This window comes from Seriola lalandi, unplaced genomic scaffold, assembly GCF_002814215.2.
Source record: "Seriola lalandi dorsalis isolate HSWRI2012SDOR001 ecotype SW California unplaced genomic scaffold, Sedor1 jcf7180002054655, whole genome shotgun sequence".
Taxonomy (NCBI): Eukaryota; Metazoa; Chordata; class Actinopteri; order Carangiformes; family Carangidae; genus Seriola; species Seriola lalandi.
The window spans coordinates 508,967-529,001 of NW_019525208.1; the positions used below are offsets into that span (position 1 = coordinate 508,967).

General features: G+C 34.7%; 1 protein-coding gene across 1 annotated transcript in view; it reads left to right on the top strand.

Annotated features, from left to right (window-relative positions):
• The window catches only part of LOC111665591 (transcription factor COE3), a 138,388-nt gene extending 130,238 nt beyond the window's left edge, over positions 1–8,150 (top strand). Inside the window, exons 15-16 of the mRNA XM_087177797.1 lie at positions 2,166–2,255; positions 3,657–8,150. Coding sequence (XP_087033923.1) covers positions 2,166–2,255; positions 3,657–3,688 — 122 coding nt within the window. The 3' untranslated portion in view covers positions 3,689–8,150. The remainder of the gene's footprint in view (positions 1–2,165; positions 2,256–3,656) is intronic.
• The last annotated feature ends 11,885 nt before the right edge of the window (positions 8,151–20,035 follow it).

Consider the following 20,035-nt stretch of genomic DNA (forward strand, 5'->3'; position numbering starts at 1 on the left):
CCCCCCCCCCCCCCCCCCCCCCCCCTACTAACCTCACTAACATCCTCACCGCATCCTTCATGCATTCATGCATTCACGCTTTGGGCCGAATCCATTAATATCAGCTGGAAAAAGAAACAGAAAAACAACAAGTAGGAGCCAAGAAAGAGGAAATGAGAGGAGGAGGAAGCAGCGATCCACGACCGACTGATAGTTGTTGGCATGAAGCGATAAATCACATTTACATTCCCCCGTTTCATTTTACAATTCCATGTTCAAATGCTGTCCTTGAATCATTTACAGACACTGTGCTTCATAAACTCTGTGGAACGAGCAGTTTTCTTCTTCTCTTTCCGCTGCAGAGTGAGATGTTCAGGTGCATCAGTCTCATGTACGTTCAGTCCAGAGCTGCAGTCAGGATGTAGTTAGCCTAGCTTAGCATAAAGTCTGGAAACAGAGGGAAACAGCTCAGCTGACTGTCCAAAGTCCCAAGACCTTCACAGCTGATCAACAGGATTATCTCTTTAGTAAAAACGATTATTTTAGTGAAAATAACATTCAAACAGAACATGATGGAATTCAGAGTTTTAAAGTTTCCTGACGTTGACAAACATATTCTAGTTTGAAGCTTTCAATCAGACCACATGGTCGTCTTCAGTTGATGTCATTTAAAAAACTGAAACAAGAGAACAAATCTGAAAAAATGCTCAAAAAAATATTTAAATTTGATAATTTCCATGATAACAGGGGAAACCCCACCCACTGAGGAAGACTAAGAGATGTGACTGAAAGCTCCAGCTGCTAAAACAGCCACTAAATAAACCTCCAGCTGAGATTTTGTCAAATGTGATTCTAAAGTGATTCAAAAGAAAAGAGAAGAATCAAAACATTTAAAACGTCTTAGTGGTATTCTGGAACTTTCAGTCATATCACATGATCTTCATTAACAGAATGAGTTTGCAGAGAACCAGTGATGATTGAAAGCTCCAGAAAAGCTACTTAATGAAAGAGTTTTTAGGCTTTAACTCGTCATTTTAGTTTTTCTCTAAAATGTCCAGTTTTACTTTCTCAGTTCATGTCGATGAACAAAACAATTTCCCATCGACGTCCCTTTAGCAGGTGTTTGCATGGTCTTCATCAGTTTGTGTAGCAATTTACACTTTTGTCAAATTTTCTGCACGTTCAGAAAAAAAAAGTAAATTACTACATGATGAAGATCATGTGCCATGACTGAAAGCTTCAGAACACCTTGTTAGTGGACCTAATGGTGTCTCTTAATTATGAAATGAAGTGATGAAGATTAAATTAAACCCAGAGTTTAAATATAATCAGTGTAAATTTCAGTTATTTTGCTTTGTGGTTTAAATTTCCTGAAAGCAACAAAAACATCCAGAAAAATATCAAATCCACGAGTGTTTGAGCAGGAGCCTCTAAAACACAAACTGACATTTTCACGTCTGTTTCTTCACAGGTGTGTTTTTGAATTTTGGACAGAGCAGGGCTAGCTGTTCCCCCGACTTCAAGTCTTTATGCTAAGCTAAGATAACTACAGACTGACTGACTGACTGACTGACTGACTGACTGACTGACTGACTGACTCATGATGGAACAAGAGAAATCTCTAAACTGTTGAACTGTCCCTTTAATCAGGATCAGGTGTTTATTTACTAAAGATCTCCTTATTATATGTTATTAGATACCTGAGTGTACACACACACACACACACACACACACACACACACACACACACACACACTCACACCTGTACAGTGTGTGTGAAGCTGCTGCTCTCAGGTCGGATCAGGTTGGTTTTATATAAGAAAAGAAAAGTCCTTCAAGTTATGGATCAACTTTGCCAGATGTGCAGATGTGCAGATGTTTGTGCTCGGAGCATGTTTCTTCCTCCAGCCCTCGGCCCGATCTGAGGCACGGACCCATTCCTCCTCCTCATCCTCCTCTTCCTCATCCTCCCATCCCCCACCCTCCTCCTGCACGATCCGCCTCATCTCCACCGATCACTCACCTCCTCTGTCCGTCTGCCTGCTCGTTACCTCGTCACCTCCTCCTCCTCCTCCTCCTCCCGTAGGTTTACCCTCCTCCCTTCACTCCCTCGCCTTCCTCACCTCCTCCTCTTCTTCCTCCCATAGGCCCTTATTCATTCTCTCCTGTCCATATGGTTTCTGCAGTCAAACAGAAGAGCGCCTTCGCCCCTGTTGTGCGGCCACAGACCTCCCCGCCCCCCACCTGCACCACCACCAATGGCAGCAACCTCCAGGGTGAGCATCCCACCCCCCCTCCCACCTGTCAGCACCCCCGTCCCCTGCTGTCCTCGTCCATGTCCCGTCTGGACCCGTAGACGTCCAGCGCCACTGTAATGATAAAGACTCTGTCTCTGTGTGGACCTGCTTCTAAACAGCTGAGGTCAAAGTTGATCCATAACTTTCTGGCACTTTGTGGGATAAAGTTTAAAGTTTAAGAGCTTTTTATTCATGTTCAACACTTTCATCCTCCTCTCCTCAAACTCCGATATCTCAGTCTCATTTAGAGGAAACAGTCAAACCTTTCAAACGTCCCAGAATCTGGAGTCAAGCTGCTTCGTTTAAGATTCTCTCTTTTTTACTCTGGAAACTCGTCGCTGTCTCTTGAACATGGCGGAAATATTGGTTAGTGAAGGGTTTATAATCAGGTTATTAATTTAAAAATCATATATAAACAATTATAACACAGTTTTCATACACTGATGCAAGATCAAATTAATGCTTACTACTCATTAATCTGAGTATTGGTAACTGGTACAAGGAGAATTACTCATTAATAAATGATGATGTGTTTACAGTAACACTCATTTTGCAGCTGCCGACAGCAGCTCATGGGAACAATATTACTGAGACCTTAGAGAATGGATTTGGTCATTCGATATTTTAATTTGATGCTTGATTGTTAGAAACTGAACAAACGTGATGAAGCAGCAGCTACAGACATGAGGCTGAACAGTACTGACCCAGGAGGGCTCACTATTTGGCAGGAAACAGGTCACCGTTGCCCTTTCTATCTAATGTGTAATAACAGCTTCTAAATGATTGATAAAATGTTAACAAGCTAATTAATAAAGTAGTTGTAAAGCCTTTATAATGGAGTCTTTATCCTTGTTGCTCCTTTAAGAGCTTGTTCTTGAAAAGTTGCAGCTTTTCACTTCGACTCTTTCACAGAAAGAAAAATGAAAACGTGGCTGTTTATCAATCGGCCAATAAGTCGTCAAATCAAGCACTAATGTTAATTCTGTAATAAATGAGAAGAAGCCTCTGTAACTCTCTTATAGGAAGTCGATTCTGGACTTTAAAGTTCTACAGGTTTCCATTAGAAATCAAATGTTGTGGCTCGTCATGTTGATTGACCTGCAGAGATCCAGACTTCACACATGGGTCCAAGAAAACGTCTAACATCTGCACACTGACTCCACTGACGTAGTTTATTATTAAAACAAGTTCATTGAATCAACATTAATGTTAATTAATATTGATACTGTGAAGAAATGAGCAGGAACCAATGGAAGCCTGTGTTCATACACTAATCAATATGTATTGACAGTAAAAACAAGTGGACATACACAGTGTGATGGTCCCCCCCCCCCCCCCGACAGTTGAATCTGACTGACTCTGTTTGTTCTGGTCATTCAGCCATGGCAGGTCTCATCGTGCCCCCCATGTGAGGACGAGTCTCAGCCAGATCCCGTCAGAGCCCCCCATACCCCAGTGTCGACGGCCCCACCCACCTGAAACGCCACAACAACAACAACAGCAGAGAATGATCCTTCCCATCATCCCTCAGTCCGGCCGACCCCGTCTGACCCCGGACTGACCACCGGAGGAGAAACTCAAATCAGACAATGACATCATCACGCTCATCTTTTTCTGATGAAGCCTCTGCAGACGTCGGCTCGGACCATTTAGAGGAACACCTGAGACAGACAGCGTCTGCAGCGGCTCCACGTCCAGGTCAGAGGTCAGAGGTCAGGGGTGTGACCTGAGGGTGGGAGGGCAGGTGTCTGTGTGAGTATTTGTTGTGCTGAGTAATGAAACAGGTTCTTCTGTGGAGACTGAACAGGTCTCAGATCAGTTTGAACCACTGTGAGACAGGGAGGGAGGGGGCGTGGCCACCGGGAGCTTCTGTGACCTCACACTGGACCAGGTCCTGACTCCATCTGACCAGTCTGCTTCCATCAGTCGATTAAAGGACCATTCCACTGTTTTTGTTTTAGCCTTTTAATAAGAATCACGTTTAGAAATTCAGATGTTTTTTGTTTTTATCTTTCAGCAGCTGTTTATTCTGGATTCCATTTATTTGAAAGATGAAATGAAAATGAATTCACAGACTCTTAAACTTGCTTTAGAATGAGTTAAAGTTTAAAAGACTTTTCAAATCATTTTTTACCTTAATGGAGTTCAGCACAGGCCTGACACCGAGACCAGGACTCGGCCTGATCCGGCCTCGGTCCGACCGGACCCGGCTGAAACCTCCTCGTATTAGACTGGAACCAGACCCGAGACATGAAGCTGAATTTTTCTGAATTTCATTTATTATCTAAATTAAATCTTTATTCAGCCGAACATCCCAAACACCCCCCCAGCCCAGCATCAAGCAGTATCACCTTTATCTCATCAGATCTAATTTGACTTGTTTTGAGATAAAAAATGTTCAGAAATCCTCTGTAGTTGGTTTCATGCTGCAGACGATGGTCCTTTAATCGTAGAGTTAAAACTCTTTATTGAAGAATGAAAACTGGTGACAAGGTTTCACTGAGAAATAAAACAGTCAACACTTCACCAGCGAGCTGCAGACTACGAACTATATTCTGGCTAAAATACAATCTCCACTTACTGGAGTTATAGATACAAGACGAATTCGATTGGTTCTCGCTGGATCAGAAGCTCCCGCTGGATCCTAAACCCGAGTCGGACTGAGTCCAGAAACCAGGAAGAATCAAACCTTTTTACAAACCTGGACAAACCGTCAGACGTTTTCCACATTTGACGGGTTTCCAATCAGAAATCCCAGAATCCCCTGCTCCCACAAAACCCAGAGGACCAGACTCTTTAAAGACCACTGATCAATATCACGTCTGATAGCATTTTCCTTTCTGTACCATAGCTTTTAATTCATGTTTGTCTCTTACGCTAAAAAGGAGGAAAAAGCATTAATTTTCTAAGCTGAAGAGAGAATTAACACACGTCCTGCCGAGGAGAGAAGAGCAGATGTTACAGATGTTACACTAACATTTGTCCGAATAAAGTCGAGGTTTTTCATTTTCCTTTCCTTCTCACTTTAGTTTGGTTTTGTCTCATTTTGATCCAGTACAATAGTTTTGTTTTTGCGGGTGTGTCGAGTGGTAGATTTTAAGCAGAAAAAGCTTGCAGCAGTTTTAATCACATTTAGGTACCAGATTCTCTTGTTATTCTTCTGATTGTGCTTATTTTATATGTATTTATAAAGTATGTTTTGGGGAGTTCCTTTTGTGATTTAGGCCTGAATGATAGTCTCAAATATATATGTAAACACATTTGATGTCTTAATACCTTTTAGATATTGTAAAAAGAGTGAACAAGTGAGAGGAATTAACCCTTTTGTAAAAACAACACGACGTCATGACGTGGTCAAAAAACGCTTTCATCACTTTTGTATAAAAATGCTTTTCCGATACGATATTTAACTTTTTGTAAACAGCATCATTTGTGTTTCCCCTGGTTCTTCTCGTCCTTTGTGTATTATTGTGAAATGTATAATCATGGTTATTTCTTAATGCACTATTTTTGTTGGGGCACTTAATAAGAGCAATGCATCTTAGCAAAAAAGAAAAAAAGCTGAAAGTAAAAAAGAAAAAGGAAAAAAAAAGATGAAAGCTAGAACGATATGCACCAATATGTTTTTTCTGCCGTTCTGAAAACGGCACAAATCCTTGTCATGTGAAATTTTTATATTTCAGAAGCTTATAATGTCATAATATTCCACCACTCTTACTTTTGGGCCGAGCGTATCTCTTGGTCTCGGTGTTTAGAAGATAATATTTTATCCATCTTAATATTAGAGCCGACCCTCGTCTTTGTGTTTCTTGGTGAGAATGATTGTTCGATTTAAAAACAGGCAGCAGATTTTAAAACCACAGTTTTCACTGATCTCAAGGAAACTTCCATGGATGTTGGTGTTGTTGTTGATGGTGCTGTTCTCGTCCTCACACACGATCCCCATCATTTACTTATGCAACTGTGTTCCTGTTCTGTAACGCGAGCTCGTCTTCCACTCCGCTGTGGAGACGTTCGGCGAATTAGAAGAAACAAACGTCCTGTTTGATGCCTTACGATTGACCACACTTCAACACAGACTCTTCTCTTAGGTTTTCATTCGCCGAAGTTTTAGCGATTATCGTACGTTTCCGTTGAGTTTGTGATTTGATTCATTTGATGAGCCGTTCCCCAGTTTCACTGCGATAACTTTTATTTTTCTGCACCAAATATTTGTCCCTCAGGTTCCCCAGGTAATATAACGTTAGCATAGCACTGATGTTAAACTGAAGAAGCTACGTTAGCGGTTAGCCTTTCAGATCACAACACAGTCCAGGAGTTTACTACAGAAGTGCACCTTGCTCACGTAAGAAAGAAATAATTATTACTTCCTTATCACATGATTATAATTTAGCATCTCACAAGAAATTACAATGAAACGTTTATGGTTCAGATTACATTAAAACTCATAATTACAGCATCAGTGTGTCATAAAAAAGAATCTCGTAAATCTTATGATTAAAGATCCGGATCCCAAATTCACAAGAAATCCACCTCACCTCAGTGGGCTGTGGGCTACTATGCATTTCATATGTCAAAATTACATGAAACCTAATTTATTATTATTGATTTCTCACAATCATGAGAAAGTGTTTCATAATTCCAAGATTCAAACTCATTTATCAGTTCCCCAGTGAAACAGTCTCACACTTAAAGGACCAGTGTGAAGGATTTAGAGGAAACTATGAACAGAAATGTCAAATAAGATTCATAATCATGTTTTCATTATTGTATAATAATCACCTGAAACTAAGAATCACTGTGTCTTCGTTAGTTTGGAATGAGCGCTTCATATCTACACAGGGAGGGGGTCGTCTTCCACGGAGCCGCCATGTTGCACCACCATGTTTCTACGGTAGCCCAGAGCGGACAAACCAAACACTGGCTCTAGAGGGAAGGCCTCCGTAGATTCTCCTACACACTTGGAAAGGGGGGGGGCGATACGCAACTTCACCACTAGGTGCCTCTAAATCCTCCAGACTGGTCCTTTAAAAAAACTGTATCATGACATTTCAAGAAAATTAGCTTGCGTTAAAAAAATCTTTTTCTCATGATTACCAGAAATACCCTGAAATAAAAAGATTCAGATTCATCACTATGACAACGATGAGAAAACATAGTTTTGGATGAATGCACTTTGTTGTTTTCCCAAAAACTCTGTGCTGGAAGAACAAGAATCATCCTTCATCCCTTTAACACTTATAAAAGGATAAAATCACCTGAATGTCTAAACGTCTTAGAAACAGAAAGCAGAGGTGGGGGGGGGGGGGGGGGATCTGAGGTTCGGAAAAGATTAAACTTCTGACTTTATGCAAATCCAGCAGGACTGACAGAAACCTTCAGTCACTGCACAGCGTCACCCGGACGCCGCCACGTCGGCCTCTGGGTGAACATCTGTCCAGTGTCTCTGGGAGAAGCCATTTTTTTCAGTTGAACTAATGAAACCTGCAGAGCAGACAGTCACACCTCCACCTGAACTCCACCTTTAAACAGCTTGCTAAAACATGATTTTGTCACAGTTGTAGAAAGTTTGCTTCTCACGGTCCTGGTTTTAAAAACTGCAGAGAACTTTTTTCAATGTTTTACTTCAATGTGAAAGAGGCAGAGGAACTGCATCTTTGTGAAATATAAAATATATCATCAAAGTATATCAAAGCACAATGTTTAATTAATGTCTTTAGAATACAAACGGAGGGGGCGACACCCCCAGGTTTTTTCTTTTTCTGTCTCTGGCCATGCTGTAAATAGATGCATGTTTTTTGTTTTTTTGTTTTTTTCTGTGATCCAGTGCTTTTTGTACAGAAACAGTCTAATAAAGATTACATTTGGCTTGAATCTCTGAGCTCTAACGTCTCTTGATTTTAAGATAACAAATGTCTTCCTCTTTTAGCTTCACTTCTGAAGCTGCTATAGCTAGCAGCTAGCACTCTCTGCTGGCCAAAACAAGCGCAACGCTAGACGCCGACGGAGACATCGTCTCGAAACAGGGACATCTGGTCACCCTCGATTAAGGGAAAAACTGGGTGTAACCAACATGATTCACAGTTCTCAAAGATGAAAAATAAATGAATTATTATTTGTTTGTTTATGGTCAGTATTTTTGCAGCAGTAGCTAAATCAACAAAGTTTGAGTCTGTTGTTTGTTTGTGAAATCCAGCACAGAGATCTGACCTGAACCGTCAGATCTGAATCCAGATCAAACGCTGACCAGACAAAGTCCAGCTGAGGACGATGAGGACCTCATTACTAATGCAGGTGTTTTTTCATAAACAAAAGTACTGGACAAATTAAAACGTGACCTAATGGTGCCACTAGATGAAAGATTATTAGAGTTCATCCTCAGTTGAACATGAACATCTAAACCACATTTCATCACAATCATCTGACAGTGTTTGAGATGTTTGAGTTGGAACTTGAGTGGAGGAGCAACAGACTGACAGACAGTCTCTTCCATGGTAAATAAATAATAATAATAATAAATCTTGAGGAAAATGTAAATGAATCTGGAAAAAAGATTGTGAAAACAAGGTTATTGATCTCTCTACATTTGTTGGCGTATAACTAAAAATAGAAATGCATGTTAATGAACGGACCCTGCTTCTGTTCTTCTCTAGTTTCCTTCACAGATTCTTATTGTCTGATAGTTAATGTTAATAATTCTTTAGGAGAATATTAACTGCACTGAGGATGAGGCTTGTTTCAGCCCTGAGCGGTGACTGCACGTTCTCCTGTCAGGTTGCACACAGCACCGACGACCTTCAACCAGGGACAAATGAGTCACTCAAACACTCAGTAATAACCGAAGGTGACGCAGACGGCGGCTGGAAGGTCAGACCAAATGAGTTAGAGAGAAATTCAACCCAAAAATAGTTGTATCCTCAGTGGAAAAGATTCCCTGGCAAAGGTTCACCTCCATATTTATCTCCTGTTGAATGTAAAACATGAACCTCAGTGACTGCAGCTGTCAGATACATGAGGTGGAGGAGAAGCCTCCAGAACAGAAAGACTCCAGTGAAGCAGCAGAACCTCTAAACTGGACTGAAGACCACAACCGGAGGAGGTGGACTGGAGGTATTTAAAGAAACTTGAGATGAAACATAAAACAGTCTCCGTCCAGAACTTTTCCAACTATGTTCAGTTTCTCCAAAGATTACAGTTAATGACGACGGTGTTGGCGGAGGATCGTAGAAACGGAGCTGTGACTGAAGTTTGGAGCCGAGCTGATGGGAATCAATCAGTAAAGCTCTGAGCCAAAGCTCCAATCCCTCAGTCAGAGTGAGAGCTCGGCAGCAGGTAAAAACATCAGCCGGGATCAAGAGAGAAATATGTCCGAGCATGACGTGAAGCTTTGAGCTGATTCAGGAGGTTTGTGTTGACAGTCAGGAATCCTGTAAATCTATGATCTTAAACTCCAGGAGCCAGAGTTGGACAGAGTCTTTCCTCCTGAAGCTACAGGTCAGTTCTTTAATGGATTATTTGTGTGGTCACTTAGTTTATTGTTGAGCTTTGATCTGAGTCCATGAAGAGTTTTTAAAGTGAACCGGTCTGTGTGTAAAATCTGTTAAATCATCATTAAAAATGAATGAATCCACATAGAGCATCTCAGTCTAGCTCAAACTAGACCAAAATGGTTCAAAAACAAGGACTGAAGGAGTCAACAACATTAATGTAAGGAAGTGATGAAGAAATTTGAGAGCAAGGGCCCCCCAGACCCTCAGGGCCCCCCAAAATTACAGGTTTATACCACATTACATAGTTTTATTCATTGCAATTTAAAGAATTTTGTAAGTCCACTATCAACAGGTCCTCTATCCTCCATCTTGTGGTCCAGGTCTTGTAGAAGGACCAAAATCCTCTTTTAAGACCTGATCTGTTTGTTGTTGTGTTTTTATCAAACTGGTTCCATCATTAACAGACAGAAAACCTGAGTGAGTTCTATGAGGCTTTATCTTCATCAATATATCTGACAATTATTATCTTTAATCACTGTTGATTTTTGAATGTATACACAGTGTGTTATTCCCTGAAGCCCAAGTTCACATATTTGTTTTTGTCCAACCAACAGTAAAACACAGAATAAATTTCCTGCCACAGAAAACTGGTAAATATGAAAATATTCTCACTTCAGCAGCTGGTTCCTCACATAATATTAATTGATTATTAAAATTAATTTAGTCTCAAATAACTAATTGATGAATCAACAAATCATTTCAGCTCAGAGTGTCTGGGGAAATATTGAAGCTGCCCACATTAAGTGTGGGTCAACAGTGGCCCATCAGTAAATGTTTGCCCCTGGGCCCCTAAGGAGGACGAATTATTAATCCCACACCATGATGTTTGTATTCTGTTGCATTAAAGATCCATAATTTCTTCTTCTCCTGTGTTTTATTTGAAGTGTTGAGCCATAAGAAGATATATTTGTGGTTTTAAGAACTGAAAATCATGTCAGTGTGGTTTTACATCTCCTCTCTCAGGCTTCTCTCTGGAGCTCTAGTAACAACAAGAGAGGAAGCTTTGAGGCTCTCTTCTGATTGGCTGGCTGGTTTCTGACTGATCCAATAAAAATATAGCAGATTTCAGGAAAAACACTCAGGGAAACCAAATCCAGCAAGATGGCTGCTTTGTTGTAACATTATGAAAGATCATGGACTGAGTGCATTGTATGGTAAAGCATAAAAGGTAATAGAATAGTAAGGCATGAAAAGTTAATGTATTGTAAGGGATAAGAAATCAATGTATAGTAAGGTGTAAAAAGTCATATTATAGTGAGGTATAAAAACGTTATAAAACGTCATGGTATAGTAATGAATAAAAAGTCATAGTATAGTAAGGTATAAAAAGTCAATGCATAGTAAGGTGTAAAAATTCATATTATAGTAACTAATAAAAAGTCATTATAGTAAGGTATAAAAAGTCATAGTATAGTAAGGCATAAAAACGTCAAAAAACATAATTGTATAGTAAGACATAAAAATGTCAAAAAACATAAAAGTATAGTAAGACATAAAAATGTCAAAAAAATGTATTGGTATAATAAAGCATGAAAATGTCAAAACACGTAACAGTATAGTAAAGCATAAAAATATCATAGTATAGTAGGGCATAAAAATGACAAATAATGTTATAGTAAATAAGGCATAAAAATGTCAAAAAAATGTATTGGTATAATAAAGCATAGAAATGTGAAAAAACGTAATAGTATAGTAAGGCATACAAATGTCAAAAACTTTTCATAGCATAATAAGGCATTAAAATGTCATAGTATAGTCAGGCATAAAAATTAATAAAAAATGTCACAGTATAAATGTGAAAAAAAGGCATAGTATAGTAAGGCATAAAAATGTCATCGTATAATAAGGCATTAAAATGTCATAGTATAAGAAGGCATAAAAATATCAAAAATAGGTTATAGTATAGTAAGGCATAAATACTAATAAAAAAATATCTCAGTATAACAAGGCAGAAAAATTTGAAAAAACGTCATAGTATAGTAGGCATAAAAATGTTAAAAAACGCAACAGTAAAGTAAGGCATAAAAATGTCAAAAAATGTAACAGTATGATAAGGCATAAAAATGTCATAATACAGTCAGGCATAAAAATGAATAAAAAATGTCACAGTATAAATGTGAAAAAAGTCATAATATAATAAGGCATAAAAATGTCAAAAAAAAATGTCATAGTATAGTAAGGCATAAAAATTTCAGTATAGTGAGGCATAGAAAATGTGAAAAAATGTCATAGTATAAAAAGGTGTAAAAACTTCATAGTATAGTGAGGTATAAAATTGTGAAAAAATGTCATAGTAAAATAAGGCATTAAAATGTCATAGTATAATAAGGCATAAAGATTTCATAGTATAGTGAGGTATAAATTCGTGAAAAAACGTCATAGTATAATAAGGCATAAAAGTTTCATAGTATAGTGAGGCATTAAAATGTCATAGTATAATAAGGCATAAAAATGTCGAAAAAATGTCATGGTATATTAAGGCATAAAAATTTATAAAAAATGTCACAGTATAACAAGGCATAAAAATGTGAAAAAACGTCATAGTATAGTAAGGCATAAAAATATCAGAGTATAGTAGGGCATAAAATTACAAATAATGTTATAGTAAAGTAAGGCATAAAATGTCAAAAAAATGTCATAGTATAATAAGGCATAAACATTTTATAGTATAGTGAGGCATAAAAATGTGAAAAAATGTATTGGTATAATAAGGCATAAAAATGTCATAGTATAATAAGGCATAAAAATGTCATAGTATAATAAGACAAAAAAATGTCAAAAAATGTCATAGTATAATAAGGTATAAAAATTTGAAAAAACATCATAGTATAATAAGGCATAAAAATTTCATTGTATAATAAGGCATAAAAATGTCATAGTATAATAAGACAAAAAAATGTAAAAAAATGTCATAGTATAATAAGGTATAAAAATTTGAAAAAACATCATAGTATAATAAGGCATAAAAATTTCATTGTATAATAAGGCATTAAAATGTCATAGTATAGTCAGGCATAAAAATTAATAAAAAATGTCACAGTATAAATGTGAAAAAAAGGCATAGTATAATAAGGCATAAAAATTAATATAAAAATGTCATAGTATAAAAAGGTGTAAAAACTTCATAGTATAGTGAGGTATAAAAATTTTTGAGTATAGTGAGGCATAAAAATGTGAAAAAATGTCATAGTATAAAAAGGTGTAAAAACTTCATAGTATAGTGAGGTATAAAAATGTGAAAAAATGTCATAGTATAATAGGGCATAAAAATGTTATAGTATAAAAAGGCATAAAAATGTCAAAAAATGCAACAGTATGGTAAGGAATAAAAATGTCATAGTATAATAAGGCATAAAAATGTCATAGTATAATAAGACAAAAAAATGTCAAAAAATGTCATAGTATAATAAGGTATAAAAATTTGAAAAAACATCATAGTGTAATAAGGCATAAAAATTTCATTGTATAATAAGGCATAAAAATGTCATAGTATAATAAGACAAAAAAATGTCAAAAAATGTCATAGTATAATAAGGTATAAAAATTTGAAAAAACATCATAGTATAATAAGGCATAAAAATTTCATTGTATAATAAGGCATAAAAATGTCATAGTATAATAGGACAAAAAAATGTCAAAAAATGTCATAGTATAATAAGGTATAAAAATTTGAAAAAACATCATAGTATAATAAGGCATAAAAATTTCATTGTATAATAAGGCATTAAAATGTCATAGTATAGTCAGGCATAAAAATTAATAAAAAATGTCATAGTATAAAAAGGTATAAAAATTTCGTAGTATAGTGAGGTATAAAAATGTGAAAAATGTCATACTATAAAAAGGTGTAAAAACTTCATAGTATAGTGAGGTATAAAAATGTGAAAAAACGTCATAGTATAGTAAGGCATAAAAATGTCATCGTATAATAAGGCATAAAAATGTCATAGTATAAGAAGGCATAAAAATATCAAAATAGGTTATAGTATAGTAAGGCATAAATACTAATAAAAAAATATCTCAGTATAACAAGGAAGAAAAATGTGAAAAAACGTCATAGTATAGTAGGCATAAAAATGTTAAAAAACGCAACAGTAAAGTAAGGCATAAAAATGTCAAAAAATGTAACAGTATGATAAGGCATAAAAATGTCATAGTACAGTCAGGCATAAAAATGAATAAAAAATGTCACAGTATAAATGTGAAAAAAGTCATAATATAATAAGGCATAAAAATGTCAAAAAAATGTCATAGTATAGTAAGGCATAAAAATTTCAGAGTATAGTGAGGCATAAAAATGTGAAAAAATGTCATAGTATAAAAAGGTGTAAAAATTTCATAGTATAGTGAGGTATAAAATTGAAAAAAAATGTCATAGTAAAATAAGGCATTAAAATGTCATAGTATAATAAGGCATAAAAATGTCAAAAAAATGTCATAGTATAGCAAGGCATAATAATTAATGAAAATGTCAAAGTATAACAAGGCATAAAAATGTTAAAAAAAGTAACAGTATAATAAGACATAAAAATGTCAAAAAATGTCATAGTATAATAAAGCATAAAAATGTCACAAAACGTAACTGTATAGTAAGGAATAAAAATGTCATAGTATAATAAGGCATAAAAATGTCAAAAAAATGTCATAGTATAATAAAGCATAAAAATGTGAAAAAACGTCATAGTATAGTAAGGCATAAAATTTTCATAGTATATTAAAGGCATAAAAATTTGAAAAAATGTCATATTATAATAAGGTATTAAAATTTGAAAAAACGTCATAGTATAATTAGGCATAAAAATTTTATAGTATAATAAGGCATTAAAATGTCATAGATTAATAAGGCATGAAAATGTAAAAAAACGTCATAATATAATAAGGCATAAAAATTTCATAGTATAGTGAGGTATAAAAATGTGAAAAAATGACACTGTATAATAAGGCATAAAAATTTCATAGTATAGTGAGGTATAAACATGTGAAAAAATGTCATAGTACAATAAGGCATAAAAATGTCAAAAAAATGTCATAGTATAATAAGGCATTAAAATGTCATAGTATAAAAAGGCATAAAAATGTCAAAAAATGCAACAGTATGGTAAGGCATAAAAATGTCATAGTATAATAAGGCATAAAAATGTCATAGATTAATAAGGCATAAAAATGTAAAAAAACGTCATAATATAATAAGGCATAAAAATTTCATAGTATAGTGAGGTATAAAAATGTGAAAAAATGTCACTGTATAATAAGGCATAAAAATTTCATAGTATAGTGAGGTATAAATATGTGAAAAAATGTCATAGTACAATAAGGCATAAAAATGTCAAAAAAATGTCATAGTATAATAAGGCATAAAATGTCATAGTATAGTATGGCATAAAAAAGTCAAAAAACATAATAGTACAGTAAGACATAAAAATCTCATAGTATAATAAGGCATAAAAATTTCGTAATATAGTGAGGTATAAAAATATAAAAAAACGTCATTGTATAATAAGGCATAAAAGTTTCATAGTATAGTGAGGCATTAAAATGTCACAGTATAACAAGTCATAAAAATGTCAAAAAAATGTCATAGTATAATAAAGCATAAAAACGTGAAAAAACGTCATAGTATAATAAGGCATAAAAATTTCATAATATAGTGAGGTATAAAAATGTGAAAAAACGTCATTGTATAATAAGGCATAAAAGTTTCATAGTATAGTTAGGCATTAAAATGTCACAGTATAACAAGTCATAAAAATGTGAAAAAACGTGATAGTATAATAAGGCATAAAAATGTCCAAAAAATGTCATAGTATAATAAAGCATAAAAATGTGAAAAAACGTCATAGTATAGTAAGGCATAAAAATGTCAAAAAAAATGTCATAGGATAGCAAGGCATAAAAATGTGAAAAAACGTCATAGTATAGTGAGGTATAAAAATATCCTAGTATAATAAGACATATAATTGTAAAAAAAAATGTCATAGTATAATGAGGTATAAAAATTTGAAAAAACGTCATAGTATAGTAAGGCATAAAGTTTCATAGTATAGTGAGGCATTAAAATGTCATAGTATAACAAGGCATAAAAATGTCAAAAAAAATGTCATAGCATAGTAAGGCATGAAAATTTATAAAAAAATGTCACAGTATAACAAGGCATAAAAATGTGAAAAAACGTCATAGCAGTCTAAGGCATAAAAATGTGAAAAAACGTCATAGTATAGTAAGGTATAAAAATGTCATAGTATAATAAGACATATAAATGTAAAAAAAAATGTCATAGTATAATAAGGTATAAAAATTTGAAAAAACATCATAGTATAGTAAGGCATAAAGTTTCATAGTATAGTGAGGCATTAAAATGTCATAGTATAATAAGGTATAAAAATTTGAAAAAATTTCATAGTATAGCATAGCATAAAAACGTCAAAAAACATAATAGTATAGTAAGACATAAAAATGTCAAAAAATGCCATAGTATAATAAGGTATAAAAATATGAAAAAATGTCATAGTATAGTAATCAATAAAAATGTCATTGTATAGTAAGGCATAAAAATTAATGAAAAAATGTTATAGTAAAGTAAGGAATAAAAATGTCAAAAAAATGTCATAGTATAACAAGGCATAAAAACTTCAAAAAACATAATAGTATAGTAAGGCATAAATATTAAAAAAAGCTATAGTAAAGTAAGGCATAAAAATGTAAAAAAAAAAAACGTAACAGTAACGTAAGGCATAAAAATGTCATAGTATAATAAGGTATAAAAATGTCATAGTATAGTAAGAAATAAATGTAAAATAATGCCATAGTATAGTATGGCATAATAACATCAAAAAACATAATAGTATAGTAAGACATAAAAATGTCAAAAAATGTCATAGTATAATAAGGCATAAAAATGTCATAGTATAGTGAGGCATAAAATGTGAAAAACGTCATAGTATAGTAAGGCATAAATATTTATGAAAAAATGTTATAGTAATGTAAGGAATAAAAATGAAAAAAAATTGTCAAAGTATAATAAGGCATAAAAATGTGGAAAAACGTCATAGTATAGTGAGGCATAAAAATGTCAAAAAATGTCATAGTATAGCAAGGCATAAAAATGTCAAAAAAATATCATAATATAATAAAGCATAAAAATGTGGAAAAACGTAACAGTATAGTAAGGCATAAATATTAATAAAAAATGTTATAGTAAAGTAAGGTATAAAAATGTCACAGTATAATAAGGCATAAAAATTTCATAGTATAGTGAGGCATAAAATGTGAAAAAAGTCATAGTATAGTAAGGCATAAAAATTACAAGAAATGTCACAGTAAAGTAAGGTATAAAAATGTCACAGTATTATAAGGCATAAAAATTTCATAGTATAGTGAGGCATGAAAATGTGAAAAAACGTCATAGTATAATAAGGCATAAAAATTTCATAGTATAGTGAGGCATAAAATGTGAAAAAACATAATAGTATAGTAAGGCATAAATATTAATTAAAAAAAGTTATAGTAAAGGAATAATAAATATGTCACTGTATAATAAGGCATAAAAATGTCAAAAGAATGTCATAGTATAGTAAGGCATAAAAATTTATGATAAAATGTTATAGTAAAGTAAGGAATAAAAATGAAAAAAAAATGTCAAAGTATAATAAGGCATTAAAATGTGGAAAAACGTCATAGCATAGTGAGGCATAAATATGTCAAAAAATGTCATAGTATAGAAAGGCATAAAAATGTCAAAAAAATTTCACAGTATAACACGGCATAAAAATGTGAAAAAACGTAACTGAAGTATGGCATAAAAATGTGAAAAAACGTCATAGTATAATATAGCATAAAACAGCAAAAAACAAAATAGTAAAGTAAGGTATGAAATGTCAAAAAAATGTCATAGTAGCCCATAATAAGGCATAAAAATGTCATATTATAGTCAGGCATAAAAATGTCATAGTATAGTAAGGCATAAAAATATCAAAAAAATGTCATAGTAAAATTAGGCATAAAAACATAATAGTATAGTAAGACATAAAAATGTCAAAAAAACACAGTATACATAGTATAGTAAGTCATAGTATAATAAGGCATAAAAACGTTAAAAAAAACATAATAGTATAGTAAGGCATAAAAATGTCAAAAAAATGTCATAGTATAATAAGGCATAAAAATGTGAAAAAACATAGTATAGTAAGGCATTAAAAATGTCAAAAAATGTCATAATATAGTAAGGCATAAAACGTAATTGAAGAGTAAGGTATGAATATGTCAGAAAACATCATAGTATAGTATGGCATAAAAATGTAATTATACAGTAAGGTGTGAATATGTCAAAAAACATTATAGAATAGTATGGCATCAAACCATCATAGTATAGTATGGCATAAAAATTTAATTGCATAGTAAAGTATGAAAACGTCAAAATACATCATAGTACACTGAGACATAAAACATCAGAAAACATCATACAGTAGTATAGTAAGGCATAAAAACATCAGAAAACGTCATAGTATAGTAAGGCATAAAAATATTTTAAAAAAACAGTATTGTAAGGCATAAAAACGATGTAGTATAGTAAGGTATTAGAGTTGCCATTTAATCTAATGGGCATGTCTTTGGACTGCTGGAGGAAGCAAGATCACCTGGAGAGAACCCACACAGGCAGAGGGAGAACATAAACATAGAAAGGACCTTTTCACTTTGAGGCGACAATTTCAACCACCTCACCTCCGTGCCACTCCATAAAAAAGTCATAGTATAATAAGTCATTAAAACTGATCATTATCAGCTGACACATGTGTCCCATCCCTGTCATCTTCAGCCGACACAGAAGCTGCTGGAAGTTGTTAGGAGCCGTTCACTTTGTCATGTTGAATTAAAGAGTTTTTATTTCTGTAACACAACAACCTGCAGCTGCATCCGCAAAAGCTCTAAATGGCCGAGTTGTTTTTCCAACTGGGAAAACAGCCGACAGTGAACACAACACCAGACCTGTCAGAACCGCCAAGAGAAGTTTCCATGTAGGCGCTGATCCAGATTAGAAGAGTCTTGATGGATTTAAGAACCGTCTTCTGAACAGGAGAAGGTTTTGTTTGGTGCCAAGTTTGACGATGTTTCATGGAAACAGCTGTAGAACCAGTGTTCACACGGTACAGACCCTCAACAGGCCTGGACCTGGTTCCTCAGCAGCCTCAGTCCTGAACAAGCCTTGATGCTGAGAGTGTGATAAGTGCTCTGTAAAGTCTGAAGGTCGGCTGTGGTCTTTATCAGGCCTGCAGTCCTTAGCAGGAAGTCTGGTTTCCATCGAGGAGGACCAGAACAGTCCAGTATCAGAGAGGAGGAGGGTGGAGGGGCAGAGGTCGTGGTGGTGGTGGGGTGTTTGGCAGCATTGGCCGGCTGAGGCTCCATTACAGGGACAATTAACTTTCACCCCACCGTCAGCATCAACTTTGATGAGTTGTGAAGTCACAGCGCTCGTTACCAGAGAGCAGCGCCCCGAGGCTGCAGCAGCACAACACCCAGAGAAAGGCTTCGCAAATCTGCAGCCAAAGTCCACGCTGCAGCTGCCAGAACGAGCTGAACGCCGACCAAGTCGTATATTCAGAGAGAGAAGAAGAAATGCTGCGTCGCTGAGAGAGGCTGTTAACAGCCTGGACACATTTTGATGGATACGGTGAGCTGGAAACGCTCGGTCAGGATTTCTCCTGCACAGATATTGAGGGAAAAGGTTGAGGCTGGATGAGAGACTGCTGATTGGTCGAACAGGTTTATGGTTAGAGAGAAGGAGGAGCTGAGAGAGGACAAACTGTTAACATGCGTCTAAATGAAATATAATTTAATTATCATGTAATTTTTAACAGTTAACAGCAGAGTTACTAAATAAAGAGTAAATTTTTTATATTTTCAAAACTTATTGATAATGTGAAAGACAGACAAATGAACAAATGAACTACTGACTGTTTTAATTCAACAACAGTTTGCTCTTTTCATTTAAATAAATCAGATAAAACTTGACAGACTGACGGCCGTCCATCACGTGTACAAGTCAAACATAAACTCATGGATCACGGGGACGTAGCTCACTGTTGGCTGGTGGGTAATAGTTTCATTTAGAGATGAGCAGCAGGTTCAGAACACATCATTATAACTGTGAAAATATCTGACAAAATAAAAAATAAAACAAATTAAAAAGTTACCTGTCATGAAATTTATTACATT